The 20,598-nt window shown below is 38.1% G+C and overlaps 1 protein-coding gene across 22 annotated transcripts in view; it reads left to right on the top strand.

The window, feature by feature from the left end:
• celf2 (cugbp, Elav-like family member 2) overlaps window positions 1–20,598 on the top strand; it is a 171,896-nt gene that overhangs the window by 101,264 nt on the left and 50,034 nt on the right. For 21 of the 22 annotated variants that reach the window (XR_006928545.1, XM_046873348.1, XM_046873344.1 and 18 more), the window contains 2 exons: window positions 9,905–10,101; window positions 17,765–17,847. Coding sequence is in view for 21 of the 22 variants with exons in the window: in XM_046873348.1 (XP_046729304.1) it covers window positions 9,905–10,101; window positions 17,765–17,847 (280 nt within the window). In the remaining variant the exon portion in view is untranslated. Of the gene's footprint in view, window positions 1–5,813; window positions 6,050–9,904; window positions 10,102–17,764; window positions 17,848–20,598 lie in introns of those variants that run through there. The other variant, XM_046873349.1, reaches the window with a different exon arrangement.

Below are 20,598 nucleotides of genomic sequence, written 5' to 3'. Positions count from 1 at the left end.
TGTCCAATTTTTTAGTTTGCCACCAATCTAAAGGTTTCATTCAGAAATTTAAGGCAACGGCCATGTGCTCAGTTCATCCACAACAAAGTCCAGAAAAGATTGAAATATAAATGATTTGACACTAAATATTTTGTCACTTTTGTTTTCTTTCAGTGAGTTGAAACACTGCGAAATTTAATACAACTCATTTGTGCTAGTGAATGATGTTTGATTTGATGTAGTCACATTTCCATATATACTGTTTTACACAAAAAGTACATCGCGTTCAACATTCCCATTCAGCATATGCATTACCGTAGACACCAAAAATGCAAACTCAGCTTGATAAAGTTTCGTATGTTGCTTTCTACCTGCGGTAGAAAGCAAGATACCCGCGGATTCATATCCTGACCAATAGGAGAACGATACGTCACAGCTTAACCTCTCAAGAAAATACATTACAAAGAAAGTCGTGATGATTGGCGTGTGACAGCGTCCTGTTTTCTACAACACAGCTTTAAAATAATTTAAAATAAACCACCCATTTTTGCTGAAAAAAATTCCATACCGTATGCTAGCGTCTAGTGTAAACGTCTAGTGTGACTGTGTCGTAAAATACATGACCCTGTGCCAGGGAAATAATCATCAACAGGGTGATGCGACGTGGCGGCTCAAACCTGGCAACCTGAATCTGTTTATTTTTTTTATTTTTTAAATTTTTTTAGATAACAAAACTCGTAGTGCTTTATTTCATTTATACCGCAGCAGTTTGGCAAAGACAATGTAATATCGTATGTTATTATGATTATAAACTATTTCTAGCTCACATGGGACGTCTGTCAGTGTCGCTTCAGACAAAGCTTCTCACAAAGCGCAGTTTTTATTTTTATTTGTTTTTTCTGATTTTTAGAAACCTGATTATTTTGGGACAGATCTGAAATGCTATAGCATAATGTGCATTTCGTAGATATATTTATTTGAATCGAGTGCACTTTACCAAACTTGTGTGTTTATTAAAACTTTTAATAAATGCATATTTTTGTCTCTCGTTAGAGGAGAATTCGGGCTCTGAAGTGAAGCAAAACATCTGACTTAGCACAGAGTGTGTGTGTGTGTGAGAACATGTGTGTGTGTGTGTGTGTGTGTGTGTGTGTGTGTGTGTGTCGCTCGTTAGCGAACGAGCGCTGCATCTCGGCAGCTTCATTAGCGAGTCTGACATTTACTGCTTTATGTTTTATGTCATCTGTTTTTTTTTTCTGTTTTTTTTTAACCATTCGGAACGTTACCATGGCAACTCGGGCCTAATCGCAGCACTCAGAACAAGTGGAGTGATTAACGCAACATTTCTTTGTATAACACACACACACACAGAGAGAGAGAGCTATGTGCTGTTTATTATTTCCGTTTACTCCTCCATCTCTCTCTCCTATACCCTTCTGTATCTGTGTCTCCTGAGCTCTTCATCTCTGTCCCTCCCTTTTTTCTTTACATTACCACCTTTACCTCTGTTGTGTTTTATTTCCTTTTATCCCCCCCCCTTCTCTCTCTCTCTCTCTCTCTCTCTCTCTCTTTCTCCCCTCACTCAAAAGTGAATGGTGTAGTTTTGAAGACTGTGATGGCTGCCTTGCTGCAGAAACCTTGACTCTCTGACCTTGGACACAAACAAAACACACGCACACACACACACACACACACACACACACACACACACACACACACACACACACACACACACACACACACACACCTATTAGTTGAAAGGAAGGACAAAAAAATTGACAAGTAAAAACACAAGGTAATTCAAGGCCTGCTTGTGTGTTCCCTAAGATGTTGAAAAAAACCCACATTACTGTAGATTAAGGTGTTTGCTGGATGCTTTGAAAGATAAATCCTTATTAAAAGTCCTCTTGGCAAGTGTCAGTCATTCAGTCATTGTGTGGGGGAAGATGTATGTGTCCGTGTGTGTGTTAGAGTGTGTACCTGGTGTATAGGATATAATGGAACAATGAAAAGACCTACTTTCTTGTACAGTTGTATTTATCTATCTATCTATCTATCTATCTATCTATCTATCTATCTATCTATCTATCTGTCTGTCTGTCTGTCTGTCTGTCTGTCTGTCTGTCTGTCTGTCTGTCTGTCTATCTGAAATAAACCCAGTAAAAGATTATTAAACCTTTTTTTTTTTATGTACGACAAATAATGTAACATGAAAGCTGTCGAGTTTTTATTTTGTTGCTGTACCATACTTTCTTTAGGTCTTTAGCCACCCGACACTAAGCTAATAATATTTTTGAATTCTCAGTGCTAGAAACGGCCTGTTTGCAATGCATTATTGGAATCCCTTCACCACGGACCATACGAAGACGTGAAAAGACCAACTTTCGTGAAATCCTGTCAAACAGCTGTTAAGCGATCTATTGCTCAAACTATATTCTTAAAATGGCCACTGTTCTAGCTGGAACACTTATCATGTGCGAGAAAAGCTGGAAAAACGACAGGATCGAAAGAAAAAGATAGAGGCAGGAAACGCAGGAGAAACAAGATGCGGCGCTCACCACACTGAGCTGAATAACTCGTTTCTGCTTCTGCAATAAGCTTAATTAGGATCAGGGTGATTTTCCTGATGACTGGTATTAAAACATCACCTGTCTTCACACAGAAAGAACGAGGAAGCAGCTGTCAAACAAGCAGACAAGTGCGACTGCTCGTGTGATTAAAAAAAAAAAAAGAAAACGAAAAAAAAGGATCTCACTGTTTTTGGACACCACATGCGCACATGCTTGTCAGCTCTCTCAGCTGCGCATGTTTCAAACTGAGGAAATTACACGTTGTCTACTTTCCCAGCTGCCTTTCACTGTGCTGTGTGTGTGTGTGTGTGTGTGTGTGTGTGTGTGTGTGTGTGTGTGTGTGTGTTTGCCCATGAAGAAGAGAAAAAGATTCTCAGTCAGATCATAATTAGCAGTATTTCGATTTATTTTGCCCGTATGGCTCTCCTGCTTGGCTGAGTGGAACTGCCCGGGTTTGTGCGTTAATGATGCAACTGGCTGGTTAACAAGTGAGTATATGACAGTCTTCACACACTTTATTATCCAAACACTCCAAAGTTCTCTGTAAATAAATTAATTCTTTCTTTTTGTTTTTGTTTTTTTAAATATGACAGAAAAATCAGTATTGAATACGTCTAGAATGCACAGCTAGGGCTAAATCACCTCCGTCCCACAGCTGGCTTGTTTAGCTGTTAGTGAAATAGTTAATAAATCAGTAGTTAGCTTATAACTAAGTACGACTATGTTGAAATGATAGTTGTTGAGATTAAAGAAAAGAAAGTGCATTTTAATTCTCACATGTACTTTAAGGCAGAGTGAAATTCTTTCTTTGCATATAACAGTAATATTAGGAATCTGGAATCAGAGCTGCAGGGTCAGACATGATACGGCCGATCAGGAAAACAGAGGGTTAAGTGCCTTGTATAAGTGCCCAAGAGTGGCAGAACTCTTGGCAAAACTGAGGTTTGAACCCCTGACCTTCTGATCAGTAGCCCATAGCTTTAACCACTGAGCTACCACCTCCCCTCAGAAGATGATGATTAAATAGTTATGGCTACTTCGCTGATGAATAAGTTGCTAGCTAATAACTAGGTAGTTAGACGATAACTAAGTAGTTAGACGATGAGTAAGTATGACTTCATAGTTAGATAATGACTAAGTAGTTAGTTAAAGAGTATGTAGTTAGCTAATGACTAAATAGTTAGATGACGAGAAAGTAGATAGCTAATGACTAAATAGTTAGATGACGAGAAAGTAGATAGCTAATGACTAGATGACGAGAAAGTAGATAGCTAAGGGCTAAATAATTAGATGACGAGAAAGAAGATAGCTAATGACTAGATGATGAGAAAGTAGATAGCCATGACTAAATAGTTAGATGATGAGAAAGTAGAAAACTAATGACTAAATAGTTCGATGATGAGTAAGTAGTTAGGTAATGACTTCAAAGATGATGAGCAAGGAGTTAGATGATGACTAACGAGTTACTGTAGATGATGACTAAATAGTTATCCAATGAGTAAGTAGTTAGATGATGATTAAGTAGTTATCTAATGAGAAAGTGGTTAGCTAATGAATAAATATTTAGCTAATGAGTAAATTGATAGCTAATGACTACATAGTTAAATTAGGAATATGTAGTTAGCTAATGACTAATTAGTTAGCTTATGACCATGTAGTTACAAAGTGATTAAGTTGCTGGCTAATAACTGTGTAGCTAGCTAATAAGCAACTCTCTTACTATTTGATTGCCATGTAGTTTAAGAAAACAGAGTTCAGCTAACTGTACTCAGTGCTAAATTCTTGAAAAACACCAAACAGTGTTCTGGAATGTACTGTGGAATGTAACAATCTGTTTTTATTTAGAAGATGTACATTGTGTAGGTCAATATTCACATATTGTAGTGTTCAGTTTTGCTTTTGCCTTTTGTTCCTGAACTTTGCATTACCATTTTTTCTTTTGTTTTGCATGTTTTTTTTTCACTCAAGGGTAACGTCATTACTATAGTGAACTTGAACCCAATCGATTCTACAGCTTGCAGTTGGTACATCATTTACACTGTTATCACTGAGCCGCTAGGGTGTCTGTTTTTTTCCCCCCTCTCTGTCTGTTAAAATTTCGCTGTTAGCGATGTCAGCGGCTCTGTAATAAATAGTAGAACCATGTTTGAAAATGGCATTTGTAGCCTGTGTCGGACTGATAATCTAGACATCTTCAAATTCCATTCCGATGATTTAAATGCAATAAATGTTAGATTTAGTGTGCATTAAAAAGACCTCACCTCTCGGCTCATTTAATAAGAGGGGTTGTAAAAAAAAATACAAAAAAAATGAAATGAAATGACAGAAGGCTAGAAAGATAAAGTGTGTTTTTCTTGCTAAGCCTCGAGGTGGTCACGGTGCTGTTTCAAGCCGGGGTGTTCTTTATAACTGTAAAACGCACACACACTTCAGAGGGCCACCGGGTGATCGAAAGTCTAGTTAAGCCATTAAGGCAGACAATCGGCTCAAATTGAAAGAGAGATGGAGCGAATGTATGTGTGTGTGTGTGTGTGTGTGTGTGTGTGTGTGTGTGTGTGAAAGAGAGAGAGAGAGAGAGACAAAAAGAGAAGGATGAAGAGAATACAGAGGCAAGAGAGAATCCACTTGACAATTTAATCTGAGCCTCAGGACTTACTCTCTCTTTCTCACACACACACACACACACACACACACACATACACACACACACACACACACACACACATCTATCTATCTATCTATCTATCTATCTATCTATCTATCTATCTATCTATCTATCTATCTATCTATCTATCTATAAAACATCTACATACATCTATATACAAACATATATATATATATATATATATATATATATATATATATATATATATATATATATATATATATACACATATACATACACACACACACACACACACACACACACACACACTATAATTTCTCATCACCTAATCAGGAACGAAAGCATGAATGTGTGTAAAAGAGAGAAAAATGTATCATGTATCAGCAGCAACCTTTTATCTACACCCATCAGCTGGTGTGTGTGTGTGTGTGTGTGTGTGTGTGTGTGTGTGTGTTTCTTGTGTATGGTTCCTGCTACATCCTGTGACTTGTGCCTTTGTCTTCCTGGTGTTGGACGTTATGAGCAAAACAATTAGCAATTGTGAGCGTGACAAGCGAGCAAACACACACACACATATACACACACACACACACAAACTCAGCACCCTGACACTCGCTGTCCCCTCTGTACATGCTGGCTCGGTAATAGCTCCAGTGGCCGTGTGTGATGCTCATTTTCGCCGCAGTTACTGCTGCCGAACGGCGTTGTGAGGACACTTTTATCGCCGTGGTCACTACAGACGGAATTATCGGGACAGCAGTTGCTGTAGGGAACTGTCTTATTGGGCGATGGCTTTTAAATCGTTTAAGGATTTCGGCGTCTCGGCTGAGAGAATCGGCTCCTTCTGTAAAAGGTGGATGAACCGGGTGCAGAGGTCTGTGTTTTCTCACACTTTTTGTTCTCCCTTTTTTATTTATTTATTTATTTTTTTTAACATGTAAATGATCCTGAATAATTTTCTTCATCCCTCATGCAAGCGAGACATGGCCTTTGGAGAGGAGAGCAACTTGTGCTAATTAACATCTAATGCCTTAAACACAGCAGTAAGCCGAATATTCAAAAGACTCACTGTATTTGTATTTATTGCTGGTTCCTTGGTTCTTTTTTCTTTCTTCGTTTTTTGCTACAGTGAGCTCTAAGCTTACCCTCTATTCTAAAGAAGCACTGCTTTGCCGCTTGGTGTGGAGGCCTTGTGCCAAAACCGTAAAAAGTGGTAGTTTAGTGTTTAAGGAATTGGACTTTGTATCTGAAGGTCATGAGTTTGAATCCCAGCCACACCAAGTTGCCACTTCTTGGCCTCTAAACACAGCCCATAATCCCATAGCTGCTCAGTTGTATGAACGAGATTAATATACGGATGTCTGGCAAATGCTGTAAAAGTTAATTCCCATCTTTTATTTTTGCTCTCTAACACACATCACTAAAAGAAGATAGGCAAAAAAACCCTCCCGAAACTCAAATTTTTACACAAAAACCCCCACTAAGAACATACTATTACAAATACTATTGTTGTTCTTGTCGTTTTTATTACAATTTTTTATTCAGATTTGAATGGCCGATTGATGCTGTGGAAAAAAAAAATGCAACAAAATGGCTGCTGTACATTGAAAAAAAAAAAATCCTGTCATTCAGTGGATAGAGAATACACACTGACGATGGTGGAACTGTAACTTGACCCTGGAATTCTCTCAGTAACGCATGTGTACGGAAAGAAAAAGTGCTGCGTCACTCTATATCTATCTCTTACATGGTGTGATCGCACACTTCCGTTACTGAATACAATATATAAGGTATAAAGATGTTTTGGCGACCAATAAAAAAGATACACCGATCCTTTTCTCGCGTTTTATTTGTCTATCTTTATCATCTGTTTGTGTCTGCAACTCTTACTATAGTGCTTTGTCAGCCTCTGTGTCATTCTCGTTCTATTCTCATATCTCTTTCTCTGTGGATCCTTCTTTTACTGTGTTTTTTTTCTTTTTTTTCTTTTTAAGCTACAGGGTATTTTGGAGCAAAGTGCCAACAGATGCACAACATTCCTATTAATTCCTGTATTACTGCACTTATTCCATAGATTACGGGGCACGTAGTTTTTAAAGAAGTGCCAATACCTAAAGATCGCGAATGCAGTATACAGAACAAACGAGGAAATCTTTAAACAACCATGATCTAAGACAAAGAGTGCAGTCAACGATAGGACTTACTGTATATACTTGTGCTGATTACAAGACGTGATTCAGGTGCGGAGATCGTGTCACATGGCACGTGAGTGGCTGATGGGAAGCATAGTCCAGGATCATCATGCTGGCATCTGCGTCCATGTTTATTTAGATTTTAAACGTGCTTTTTTTTTTTAATTGGTTGTTGGAGCTGGTCAAACATCGCTTGTTCATGCTGAAAATCTATATCCCTTTTTTACTGCACATTTATAAGAATTCATGAACCTTCTTTCAGGTCATCCGTTTTAGATATGTACGTGTACGTTCCAGTATTTATTTCGTTTTTTATTTATTTACAACATCAGGGAATTGTTAATTGGGGTGAACTAAGACTTTACAGCTGCACAGGTAGGTGAAAATGTACACTGGGTATATTATCACCTATCTTGTTTGAGTTCAAAGACTTACATGATAATATAAAAAAAGAAAAAAAGAAAAAAAAGAAAATACATCTTTATTTTTGAATATCTCCATCTTCCCAGTCCACACTTCAACGCAGAAACGAGGTTTTTCTATGGTGCCACTTGGAAGAGCGTTATTCACTCAACAGGAAATGCAGTCTTGGTGTGACAGATTAATAAATTATGTATGCAAATTCATCTGTTTACTATGGATCAACAATTATTACACTACAAAATACTTCAACAATAGTATATTGTCTGGATTATAGACAAGGACTACGTTTCCCACAACCCAGTGCACTGTTACACCACACTCGCACTTACAGTACATGTGCATGCATATCTTCTCTCACTTTTTTTTCTCTCACTCTTATTCTTAATAGTTTTTTCTAGACGTTTTTTGTATATTTTTCCAATTCAATTCAATGCAGTTTTATTTGTATGCTTGTCTTAAAACAGCTTTACAGTAATAAGGAGGTTTTAAAATTTACATTTTTACGTTAGTGCCTATAAGTTTATTCTTAATGAATGACACAGTGGCGAGAGTGGCCAGGAAAAACTCCCTGTGATGAAGGAAGAAACCTTTAGAGGAAAAAAAAGCCCCATTAGGGAACTCATTCTCATTAGCCACATTATAGTATGTTGAGTAAAATTTATTAGGTGTTAATGTTAAGCAAGTAAGGTGACTTATTGGACTTATTGCTACTGGCGAAAACATGTAGACTCAACACTATGTATATGTAACAGTATAGAATTTCCTAAGCAGAATTGTATTATAAGAAGAAATGTCAGAAAGTTTAACTTACTGTATTCCAAAGACAATTACCTTTACTGCTACAGAAATCAAAATAGACGTCTGTGGAAGACACTTTGATTAGTGTTTACTGACGAGCGCTCTGCTGCATATCTTGCTGTCTGACACGAATATCCGCGTCTGATTCACGCCTGAGATGCCACAAGACTGACATGACTCCTGGGTCTGGATGTGTGAATTGGTGTGAAACTGGCGGGATAAACATGTTAGGACAGCGCACTAAATACATGTCGTGTCACAGATCTTCTCTGTTCTCAAACAGTTGTTCCAGATTTTCGTTCCCTGTCCGTCTCTCTTACTGTGTTCAGGACATCTTTGAATAGGTGCTACGTCTGCTTCAGACGCAACCTGCTGAATACTGAACGCTTTAGCTGAGAGACATGCTAATGTTGTTCATATATTTTAGAATATATAATTAGATTTATATATTGTTGACTTGTTCTTGATTATGAAATTTAAGTTACACACAATCGTGGTGGCTTTTTTTTTCTAGTTCAACGGCAGTGCAATAATAAACAACTCTGTTTACCTGTTACATTCTAATAAACGCAAGGCACGAATTCATCATAGCGTTATCGAAGTTTAATAAATGAATAAATTAACAAATGTTATCAAAATACACAAGTAGGTTATGGGAGTTAAAAAAGAAAAAAAAAAAAAAGCATAATTTCCTGGTGCAGCGATTTTATTTTACCAGAAAATATACTGAAAGTAAGCGGAAATACTGAGTGGAATGTATTTTATAAACTTAAATTGATTCAGATTCGCTCAGATTATGATGATTATGCGCATATTAAACGTGAATATTTGTTTGTTATGAAATGGATGGTTGGCAGCCCAAACTATACTGTGTACATTAGCCTATGTGGGGGTAATCCGAGTTCTGGTTCAGATTTTTTGGCAAAAAAAGAATCCGCCTTTTTTTTTCCGGACCTGTTCGAATTTGCTTTTGCAGAGCTTCCTGACATTTCTGAGACATCACACACACACTTCACACTGACCTTTGAAGCTCTCTGAATGGTTGCTCAAGACACTTTTGATCAAAGTTTTAGTCAGTCAGCCGAGTGGATCTGCACTGAAATTAATCAGCAGGAATTTTTCAATTACCGCTTCTGTTATTCTTTTTTACTCGTTTTCCCTTTCAACATCTCATTACAACTGCTTTCTTTATCTTTTATGAATCCCACCCCATTCAGTATCATTCAGCAGACACTGTCATCATGACAGGTAATTAAAGTGTTGAAAGATAATCACCCCTATTTTTCTTTTTTCTTTTTTTTTTCCTTTCTGTACAGTAACGGCACAGCTGGGAAGATGAATGGAGCTCTGGAGCATTCGGATCAGCCCGACCCGGATGCAATTAAGATGTTCGTGGGTCAGATCCCTCGCTCCTGGTCTGAGAAGGAGCTGAAGGAGCTGTTCGAACCGTACGGGGCAGTCTATCAGATTAACATCCTGAGGGACCGCAGTCAAAACCCACCACAGAGCAAAGGTATACGCACACATTGTGATTGTGATTGCCATATAACTATAACTTGTATGTTGATGATCGCATTTTGACATTTCGAATCCTTTTTGAAAGATTTTTTATACCGTAGCATAAAGATTATTACGTTTTTTTAATATAATTTGTGTTAGCTATAGAATTTAAAATTTTCATCAGTGTTCTCACATATATTGAATTTTTTGTTTGTTTGTTCCTACGCCATATTTCTCTCAACAGAAGTCAATTCCAGGTACATTTCAATTAATAATCTTTAAATAAAATGAGACGTTTTTACGTATGGATGGATTTGTTGCTTCGTGATGGATTGCATTACTGAAAACAAACGAAAGGAATTCAATTTAAAGACATTAAATGTGTGTTTTAATTTAAAATGAGAATTAAACTGTAGGGATGTTTTATACACAAAATTCTGATTTCTGTACAGTAAAAAACAATATGAATATTGGACCTTAATTTTCCATATTCAGTAAAAAAAAAAAAACATTTAAAATTATAAAAAAAATGAAATAACTGCGTATAATGATTCTGTAATGCGCAGTATCCGTGCTGTCAATTTACAATCTTTTTTAAGACTAAACATGGCTGAGCTATCATTGGTGTGATTGGTGCGATGTGATTGGCCTACGAGTTACTTCTCAAGATCACGAAATGCACAGAAACACTAGACTTTAGAGATCTGGGTTTATTTTAAATGTACACTATATGGACAACAGTTCGTACATTCCATTACACATTTCATGCTCATTTGCTGTATAATAAGCTCCACTTTTCTTGGAAGATGTTTCACTATACTTTATACACTAGATGTGTAGACATTTTTACACTAGATGTGTTAGTAAAGTCGGGTATTGAAGGTAATGAAGCAGAGGTGAGGAGGCCTGGGGGGCAGTCAGGGTTCCAATTCATTCCACAGGTATTCAGTAGGATTGAGGTCAGAGCTCTATAGCAGGAGATCTTCCACTCCAACCCATGTAAAGCATATCTTCATGGAGCTGGCTTTGTGCACAGTTGCATTGTCTTGCTGGAACAGATTTGGATCTTCTAGTTCAATTTATGGGAAAATTTTGAGACAAAATCCAAAGATTTTTCAGATGGCTGAAAAAGTCAGGTAAATATTGAATTGGTCTGTATTTATATATGACGTATGAGTGTAATAAGGCACGATCTCCGGCGAGATGTTAATCAGAATCCTGCACGTCCCCGTCATGCGTCGTATCGAAGGAGCCCATTGTAGCTGAGGGATTAAAGATATTCGAATCAATTCTCTTTCAGGTTTCATCCACCTCGTCGAGTCGATTCTCACAGGGTTTTAATCATATTGATCATTCCCAATTAAACGCCGTTTTAAAATCGGACTCAGCGCGATTACTGATTACTCACAGCAGCGAACGCGAAGGTGTTTTATTGGACATTAAGCAGTAAATAAATGTAGCTTGCAGAGTTTTATAGCTCGAGCGGAGATAATCGTTAGCAATGAAATCTCTCTGTCTTGCTTTTTCACACACATATTTACACACACACACACACACACACACACACACACACACACACACACACAGCTTGGTTCTTGCAGACTGCTCATGTTGTGGTCATGTTTGCTGCTTGTTTCTGTTAATTGTAATTTGCACATTAAAACGAACCCTGTCTTGTGAATTTTTTTTTATTATTATTTTTTTATGTCCAGTCACTGTCATTTTTTAAATGTCGTTTGTTGTAGAGATCTTCTGAGACACACGGTTTCTGTCATGGAGGTTCGATATCAAGCATTCAGTTCTCCAAGTTGTTGTGCTGGAAGCAGAAAAAATGGGCAAACATAAGGACCTGTACATGAAAGTTAGAGAACCCTGTGTGTGCATGTTTGTGTGTGTGTGCGTGTGCGTGAGTACTGATAACGTGTTTTAATGGACATTAATCAGTAAATAAAAGTAGCTTGCATTTGCAAATGTAGAAACCAGTTAAATACAGAGGACAAAAAAGTTTGTCTTCACAGGAAGTGATGTCATCCTGTACAGATTTTTAATATGGCAAAGAATATTTCGAAAAGTTTTGCAAGGACAAAAGTAGAGGCTTAGACACATGAGGCAGATCTAGCATTTCGCTTCATTATGCAATAGATTGTCCTCACAAGGTTAGTAAGACAAATATGTGTGTGTGTGTGTCTGTGTGTGTGTGTGCTTGTAAATGTATGTGTGTATGTTGGTGTGCGTGATTGTGTGTGAAGGCGGCTCTAATGAAGACATAGAATAGAGATGTACACAGAGGAGAGAAGCGTAAATTGTTTATCTGAGCTGGACTGCAATTTAAAATGCGTCTACACATGCTCACACACTCTCACACACACACACACACACACACACACACACACATACTCATACGGAGGGTCGCTCTCTTGTCAATTGATTGATCTGAGATCGGAGCAGTGCAGCTGTGTGTCTCTTTGCAAAAAACGTATTCCTCTCTGCCTTTGAAGTGCATAATAGATAGGCACACACACACACACACACACACACACATGCAAAATCGGTGAATAAAAGGTATAGTGTGAGCTATTCAGTCCCTTGCTCTTGAACGGTACAGGTGTGTGATGCATCTTCGGAAGTCTGGTAGAGGCCCATTATGCTAATATATTAAAATGTATTCTCATTGCACCCTGTGTGTGTGTGTGTGTGTGTGTGTGTGTGTGTGTGTGTGTGTGTGTGTGTGTGTGTGTGTGTGTAAGCATGTTTATATGTCTTAGTGGGGTACAAAGCAGGAATATAAAACTGATTAAAAGCTGCTTATATATATATATATATATATATATATATATATATATATATATATATATATATAAAAGCATTAATTATCTGCATTAATAGTCATAATAATGGAAGATCCTCATGTATGTGTGTGAAATATCTCAGAGATTGTACTTGTGTCTCTCAGTGTTTTCCTCAGACACGCTTCGTTCAGCTCAGCAGGGTATGTTCTATTAATCAAGGAATAAACCAGGACAGGACAGTCTTATTTATTTAAGCCATACACTCACTCGCTTACTCACACACACACTTTGCCGAGGTGGAGTTCTATGTGAGGTCATTTTGAAAGCGAAATGCTGAAAGTGAACTTGTTAGACAGATGTCATGGCTTAGATTGGATCTAAAGCCAAATTCTCAATTGCAGATATATCTAGGGCTCTACCCTGAAACCCCTCCGAACTAGTATAGCATTCCACTTACCTTACGTAACATCTGTAGTGACCTCCATGTCCTCCATGTCCTCTACTTCTGCCGGACTTTGGACATGTATGTCTTTCATGATTACATTGTATAATGTACATTTTATATATGCATATACGCTATATGGGCAAAAAAACCCATTAAAACAATTGACATTTCTTGCCATGTGCTGTTCTTTTCCAAACGATTAAGAGTTGAAGGCACACTGTATACATGTCTAGAGGACCCAAACATGTTCCAGCATGACAAAGCCAGGTCCAGGAAGATGTGCTTTTCATGGGTTGGAGTGGAAGATCTCCTGCTATAGAGCTATAAACCCAATTAAACTCATTTGGGATGAATTGGAACCCTGACTGCAACCCAGGCCTCTTCACCTCACCTACATCAGTACCTGACTTCATTTCCACCCTTGTGGCTGAATGAGCTCAAATCTCCACCTCTTCCCAGAAGAATGAAGGTTATTATAACAGCAAATGGGGACTACAAAATTTAAAGTTTTGCCCATATAGTGTACTAAAGTTTTTCTTTAATTCCTGCAATTTGTCAAAAAAGTGTCCCGCTTCAGAATGCAAACCAGAAGAAGAAGAATTATGGTGGATTTTGGTGCTTAGTTTGGGACTTGGCACATCAGTAAAACAAATATGTAGTGATATTTTATTTATTTATTTATTTATTTTTGCTGAAGTAAATTTTTTTTATATATATTTTCAATAAAATTGTTAAACAAATGCGTGCTCATTAATAAAAATTAGTGCTGATAAAATGAATTTAGGTTGAAGCGTTATTAACTCATTAATTTATACAGCCCTTGGTTGTAGTATCCTCTGACGTCAAAAAGGGCTGAAGACATACATCACCAGATTTGGCCTCAAGAATGCAGTGACGTGTATCTTTAAATTAGACACCTTTTTTTGACGTCATAGGACACTTCAGCCAATAAACAAGCAGAGAAACTACGCATAGGCTACGCATTTTTTGAGTCACGGTTTGGTTTAATTTCAGTACAGATGGGGGATAAAATGCAAAACATAAAAATTGCTTGTCTTTTTTTTTTTTTTATTAACGTCGTTCATTATTGTTTACATTTGTGAACTGCTTTGTTTAAATAAATGAAAAATATTAAAATAAAATAGAATAAATCAAATTAATAAATCAAATACATTTTTATTTTATTGGTGAAATTGAGCAAAATAAGTGTTTTTTACATATAATTAGGATATTTTACTTAAATGTTGTACTTATTTTAGAATTCTTAAAGAAATGTCTGCATTTAAGAAACACACAAAGTTATTTATTAATGAAATGTATTAATTCAGAAATGAATTAATTTCTTCTATCCTCCATTTATCCCTCGATATGCAGAAGTGTCAGGAATTTCTTCTTTTGAAAGAAATTCTTGAAGCTGTACATTAAACTCAAAATAATACATAAAGCTAGATGTACATAAAAACATCTGTGGCAAAGGAAGTGGCATCGTTTTCACACGTGCACAGAACAAAATCTGAGTTTCAGTGTCGCTGTGCAATCTTTGTATCTAAGACCATGTAAGTTGGCGGAGCAAGAAAGAACGCGATGTTTCTTTGGGCCTTTTTGAAATACAAGCAGGCATTTTTTAGAAAAATGTCTTCTCTTGTTTCCGCACGGAATTTGTGAGAAATAATGAGCATGGAATCTTATCGCGTGTGTCTGGTTCTAATCAAGTTTAAAGTGTAATCAAACAAAAGATGCTCTTCTCCTTACAAACACAAATGCGGTGTCAAGTAAAGGTTACGATTTGAACTTTTAAAAGGTTCTCTCGTTTCGTTCCACGAGTGAAGAAATGAACGTGGAATTAGAATGTTGCGTTTTTATTAGCGCCGGTAATTCCAAAAAAAAGTCGCGGCAGACAATTAACCTTAAGACTTTCACTGCGATGAACCAAAAGTTCTGTGGACTCAGAGAATCTCTATAAACACCTTGTTTCTTGCTTTCTCTATCTCTTTGTCTTTTTCTCTCTCATATACACATACACACACACACACAGTAGTTTCGTTCTCCTGCAGTGAGAGATGGAGTGTTTGCTCAGTGAGATTGAATTATGACTTATTTGTTTCTGCTGAAGCGTCACAGCCGATTAGAGCAGCCATTAGCTTTGTTAGCTCGGCACCCATGGCCAATTACTCACTAGTCGCAGGTGAAATATGTGTGCATGCGTGTGTGTGTGTGTGTGTGTGTGTGTGTGTGTGTGTGTGTGTGTGTGTGTGTGTGTGTTCGAGTATGAGTGCATTTGTCTTCATCTTCTCATTTGAACAAAACTCTGGTCCACATAAGGGAAATATGTGCATACAGTGCATCCAGAAAGTATTCACATCCTTTGCTCAATACTTTGTTGAAGCATTTTTGGCACCAATTACAGCCTGAAGTCTTTTTGATTATGATGCTACAAGCTTGGGACACCTTTTTTTGGGCAGTTTCTCCCATTCTTCTTTGCACAGCCATTTTCAGATCTCTTCAGAGATGTTCAATCAGGTTCAAGTCTGGACTCTGGCTGGGCCACTCAAGGACATTCACAGAGTCGCCCTTGAGCTACTCCTTTGTTATCTTGGCTGTGTGCTTAGGGTTGTTGTCCTGTTGGAAAATGAACAATCGCCCCAGTCTGAGGTCCAGAGTGCTCTGGAGCTGGTTTTTATTGAACATTGCTGCATTCATCTTTCCCTTGATCCTGACTCATCTCCCAGTTTCTGCTGCTCAAAAACATCCTCACAACATGGTGCTGCCACCACCATGCTTTACTATAGGGATGGTATTGGCCAGGTGATGAGCATCGCCTGGTTTCCTCCAGACATGATGCTTGGCATACGAGTTCAATCTTTGTTTCTCATGGTCTGAGGTTTCTTTAGATGCCTTTTGGCAAACTCCAGGCTGGCTGTCATGTGCCTTTTACTGAGGAGTGGCTTCTCTCTGGCCACTCTACCATAGAGGCCTGATTGTTGGAGTGCTGCAGTGATGGTCGTTATTCTGGAAGGTTCTCCTCTCTAAAGAGAAAAACTTTCAGTGACCATCGGGTTTTTGGTAACCTCTCTGACTAAGGCTCTCCTCCCACGATCGCCCAGTTTGGCAGGTCAGCTCTGCTCTAGGAAGAGTCCTCGTAGTTCTAACTTCCGATATTAACGGATGATGGAGGCCACTGTGCTAATTGGGACCTTCAATGCTGCAGACATTTTTCTGTTCCATTCTCCAGATCTGTGCTTCGATACAGTCCTGTCTCGGAGGTCTACAGACAATTCCTTGTACTTCATGGCTTGGTTTGTGCTCTGACATGCACTGTTAACTGTGGGATCAAACAAACATCTTTTACATTTTCATTATGGGGTATTGTTTGTAGACTTTTGAGGATAATTATTTAATTAATTTTGAAATGAGGCTGAAATGGATGAGGATGCACTGTCTAGGGTTCTAGAAGTGGGTCTTACTTCTCAGTGTGTTTGTCTGTCTGTGTGTGTGTGTGTGTGTGTGTGTGTGTGTGTGTGTGTGTGTGTCTGCTAGCTATTGTAAGAATTACACTGTTGCTATGCTTAATGCTGCCACTGCGCTCTTTTTTTCTCTCTCTCACACAATCACTCACTCAGTCACTCACTTATCATGTGCGGTGTGTGTAGGTAGATAACTGGACATGCCATATTCCCTCTGTAGTAGACATAAGTGCTGATATCTGAGACGAGGAGGTAAACTCAGTTTGGATTTGGGACGAAGCCGATCGAGTGTCTGCTGTTTAGCCAAAATAGGCACTAATTACCACAAAGAGATTTCCGACCACTCCTGAAAAGTGCTGACTTTTTGTAAAACAACCCTTTAAGCTTATTGTGTGATTAGTTGTGTGTGTGTATGTGTGTGTGTGTGTGTGTGTGTGTTTAATGATATTTACTTGATCCTTAATTTTGTGTAATAGTATTTAGATTTTTATATACACCATTTTGATCCATGATTAAAGGTTGAGCAATTATTCTTATATATACGTTTCCCACATACAGTCTTTTTCACAAACACACACACACACACACACACACACACATACACAAACACGCACATATCTGAATGTCTCTCAGGAGTGTTTCATGGAAACCATCACTGTTGTGGGTAACAGAATCTTATTCAGAAGCGTGCAGATGGTTGTTTAAACACGAACACTCGTTCCCTGTTTCTACACACACTCCCCAAAAAGCCAAAAAACAGGACTCACACTGAGTTCTCTCACTCCTTCTCCCTCACAACCACTTCATCCCTCTTTTCCTCCTGTTTTTCCTTCTGGGTTCCACAGCGCGACATTTCCATCACTCGGCAAGCAGCCGAAATCCAGTCGTGTTCTTGTTCTTGCTAATGCTTTCTCTCTTTTTCTCTCTTTCTCTTTCTCTCTCTCTCTTTCTCTCCTCTCTCTCTTTCTTTTTTTCTAGGATGCTGTTTTGTCACATTCTACACAAGGAAAGCCGCGCTCGAGGCCCAGAACGCCCTGCACAACATCAAAACCTTAACCGGGGTGAGCATATATTTGTGATTTGAGCTTATATGTTATTGATAGATGATAATAATGATGAACATGATTTCGAATGATGATAATGATGATGCGTCTTTATACTGTTGGAAAGGTGCTTTGGCAATTTTTTTTTTAATATCAAATGAACAGAAGTGAAAAGGGATGCTTGTGAGTCAGACAGTTGGACATAACCGTCCAGTCAATTCCATAGGCCTCATCCAAGAGACGTGGTGTTCATCGCTGGTGTTCACCTTTTATAGGAATTACGTTAATTCAAATGAAATTTGCCGAGCAGAGCCGCTGCATACGGAAATTAATCATTGCAACGGCAACTCATGCAGTGCGAATATGGGGGCGTTCGTTGGCAGCTATGAAAGCTAAATTGTGGAGAAAAACACTAACTAGTACTGCATTATTTATTACGTGAGGAAAAAGAAAACATGCTGTTATTTAAGCGATAATGCACAGAGCGGATGAATATCAGATATTCAGTAAAATGTGCGCAATTGCATTTCGATATCTGAGAAATTAATATTGTGGAAGTGATATTCCGGCCACAATATGGCTAAATGTTTGTTTAAATTTTGCTCTGCTAGCGGAAATAATAGAAAAAGCCACACTTGATCTATAGCACATCCAGTAGCTTGGTACCTCACATTGATTTGTACACTCCTATTAAATGTGCCTTGTTGTCTATTTTTTTCTTCTATCAAGCTTTAAAAATTAAAGCCCGAAGGTATATCCCTAACTGTACCATACTAAAACATTTTGTGGCTTGACACACACAGTGAAAAGTCCCACTGTATTAGTTTTTAGTACTACGAACGCTCTGTGGCTCTTGTCCAATCAAATTAGCAGAACAGAAGTTCCTAGTAGTTATTTAAAATGTATTATAAACCATAGCACAAAGCAGTTACTTTGTTATCACCCAGAGTAACAGCGTGTATTTATGTTTTAATTTTATTCACCGATCATTTTTATGTTTTTAGAGTTACGTTTTAATTTAATGGAACACCCACAAAACAAGTCTTGTTCCTGTTATCACTTATTTTATAACAGCTATAAAGAGTCATTCTCTCACCGGCTTTTTCTTCTCTGATCTCCTTAATTTAATAAGAAATAAAATGGTTGGTGTTACTGAGGAAACTTCCACGCGGAAAATTGTTTAAGATGCACTAGATTTTGGAGTGTGCTTGAAGATTTGTAGTCATTCATCTGCAAGACTTTTAGTAAAGTCGGGTACTGATGTAGGTGAGGTGAGGAGGCCTGGGTTGTATAGTCCCAGTTCATCCCAATAGGGTTGAGGTCAGAGCTCTATAGCAGGCTATTTAAGGTCTTTCACTCCATCCCATGTAAAGCATATCTTTATGGAGATGACTTTGTTCTCAGGAGCATTGTCATGCTGGAACAGATTTGAGTCTTCCAGTTCAATTAAAGGGAAAATTTCATTCTACCACATCCAAATACATCATGTACAATTGTGTGTCCTCAGCTTTGTAGTAAAAGATTGGGGAAGAACCACATGTAGCTGGACAAGTCAGGTGTCCCAATACTTTTGTCCATTCTTTGAACCTTTTAGGCCGGAACATCCACTGCCATTAGACCAATCAGAAGCAAGTATTTAAAAGCCCTGTGGTACAAGTACAATGATAGAAAGTCCAGACTTTAATAGTATGGGCAGATATTAAGTTCTGTTTTCAGGCTCAATCCAACTTTCAGGAAAGCATCTAGGTGAACGTCTTTTACAAATCGAAAACAAGTAAATGCCATGTAATGAATGGAGGCTGGGGATGCAAGTGCAGATTGATTTAAATAAGTGAAACAAATAAAAAATAAATCAGCACTGAGAAACAAGAACAATGAATGTAAAACAAAAAACTAATGCAGACTAATGGCAAGGCTGTGGGACAACATCAACAAAAGCTTGACAGAGAGACACATAGGGATTAGACTCTAAACAGGGTGTTTAACAAGACATAAGACACAGTTATGTGGTGTGCACGATGTGGTGTGCATGTTCTGATGAGGTAATGTGTTTTACTGTTGAAATATTTTTTTAGAATTGATTCCCTCATTGACCCATATAAAGTATTCACAGCGTTTCACCTTTTCCACATTTTTGTTATGTTACATCTTTATTCCAAAACGGATTAAATGTATCATTTTTCTCTAAATTCTACAAACAATATCCCATAATGACAACGTAAAAGAAGTTTGTTTGAAATCTAGGGTTATTTATTACACATTTACAGAGGTTTTCATACCCTTTGCATATGACACTCAAAATTGATCTCAGGTGGATCCTGTTTTCACTCAGTGTCCTTGAGATGTTGCTAGAACTCGATTGGAGTCCACCTGTGGTAGTTGATTGGACACGATTGAATTCTATGGAATTGTCTGTAGACCTCCGAGACAGGATTGTATCGAGGCACAGATCTGGGGAATGGGACAGAAAAATGTCTGCAGCATTGAAGGTCCCAATGAGCACAGTGGCCTCCATCATGTGTAAATGGAAGACGTTTAAAACCACCAGGACTCTTCCTAGAGGGGGCCGCCTGTCCAAACTGAGTGATCAGAATGGCCTGAATGCCAAACATCATGTCTGTAGGAAACAAGGCACCTTTCATCATCTGGCCAATACCATTCCTACAGTGAAGCATGGTGGTGGCAGCATCATGCTGTGGGGATGTTTTTCAGTGACAGGAAATGGAAGACTAGTCAGGATGGCAGCAATGTACAGAGACATCTTTGATG

This window comes from Silurus meridionalis, chromosome 18 (assembly GCF_014805685.1).
Source record: "Silurus meridionalis isolate SWU-2019-XX chromosome 18, ASM1480568v1, whole genome shotgun sequence".
Taxonomy (NCBI): Eukaryota; Metazoa; Chordata; class Actinopteri; order Siluriformes; family Siluridae; genus Silurus; species Silurus meridionalis.
The sequence above is the reverse complement of the archived record's forward strand: the minus strand, read 5'-3'. Positions and strand labels throughout refer to the sequence as shown.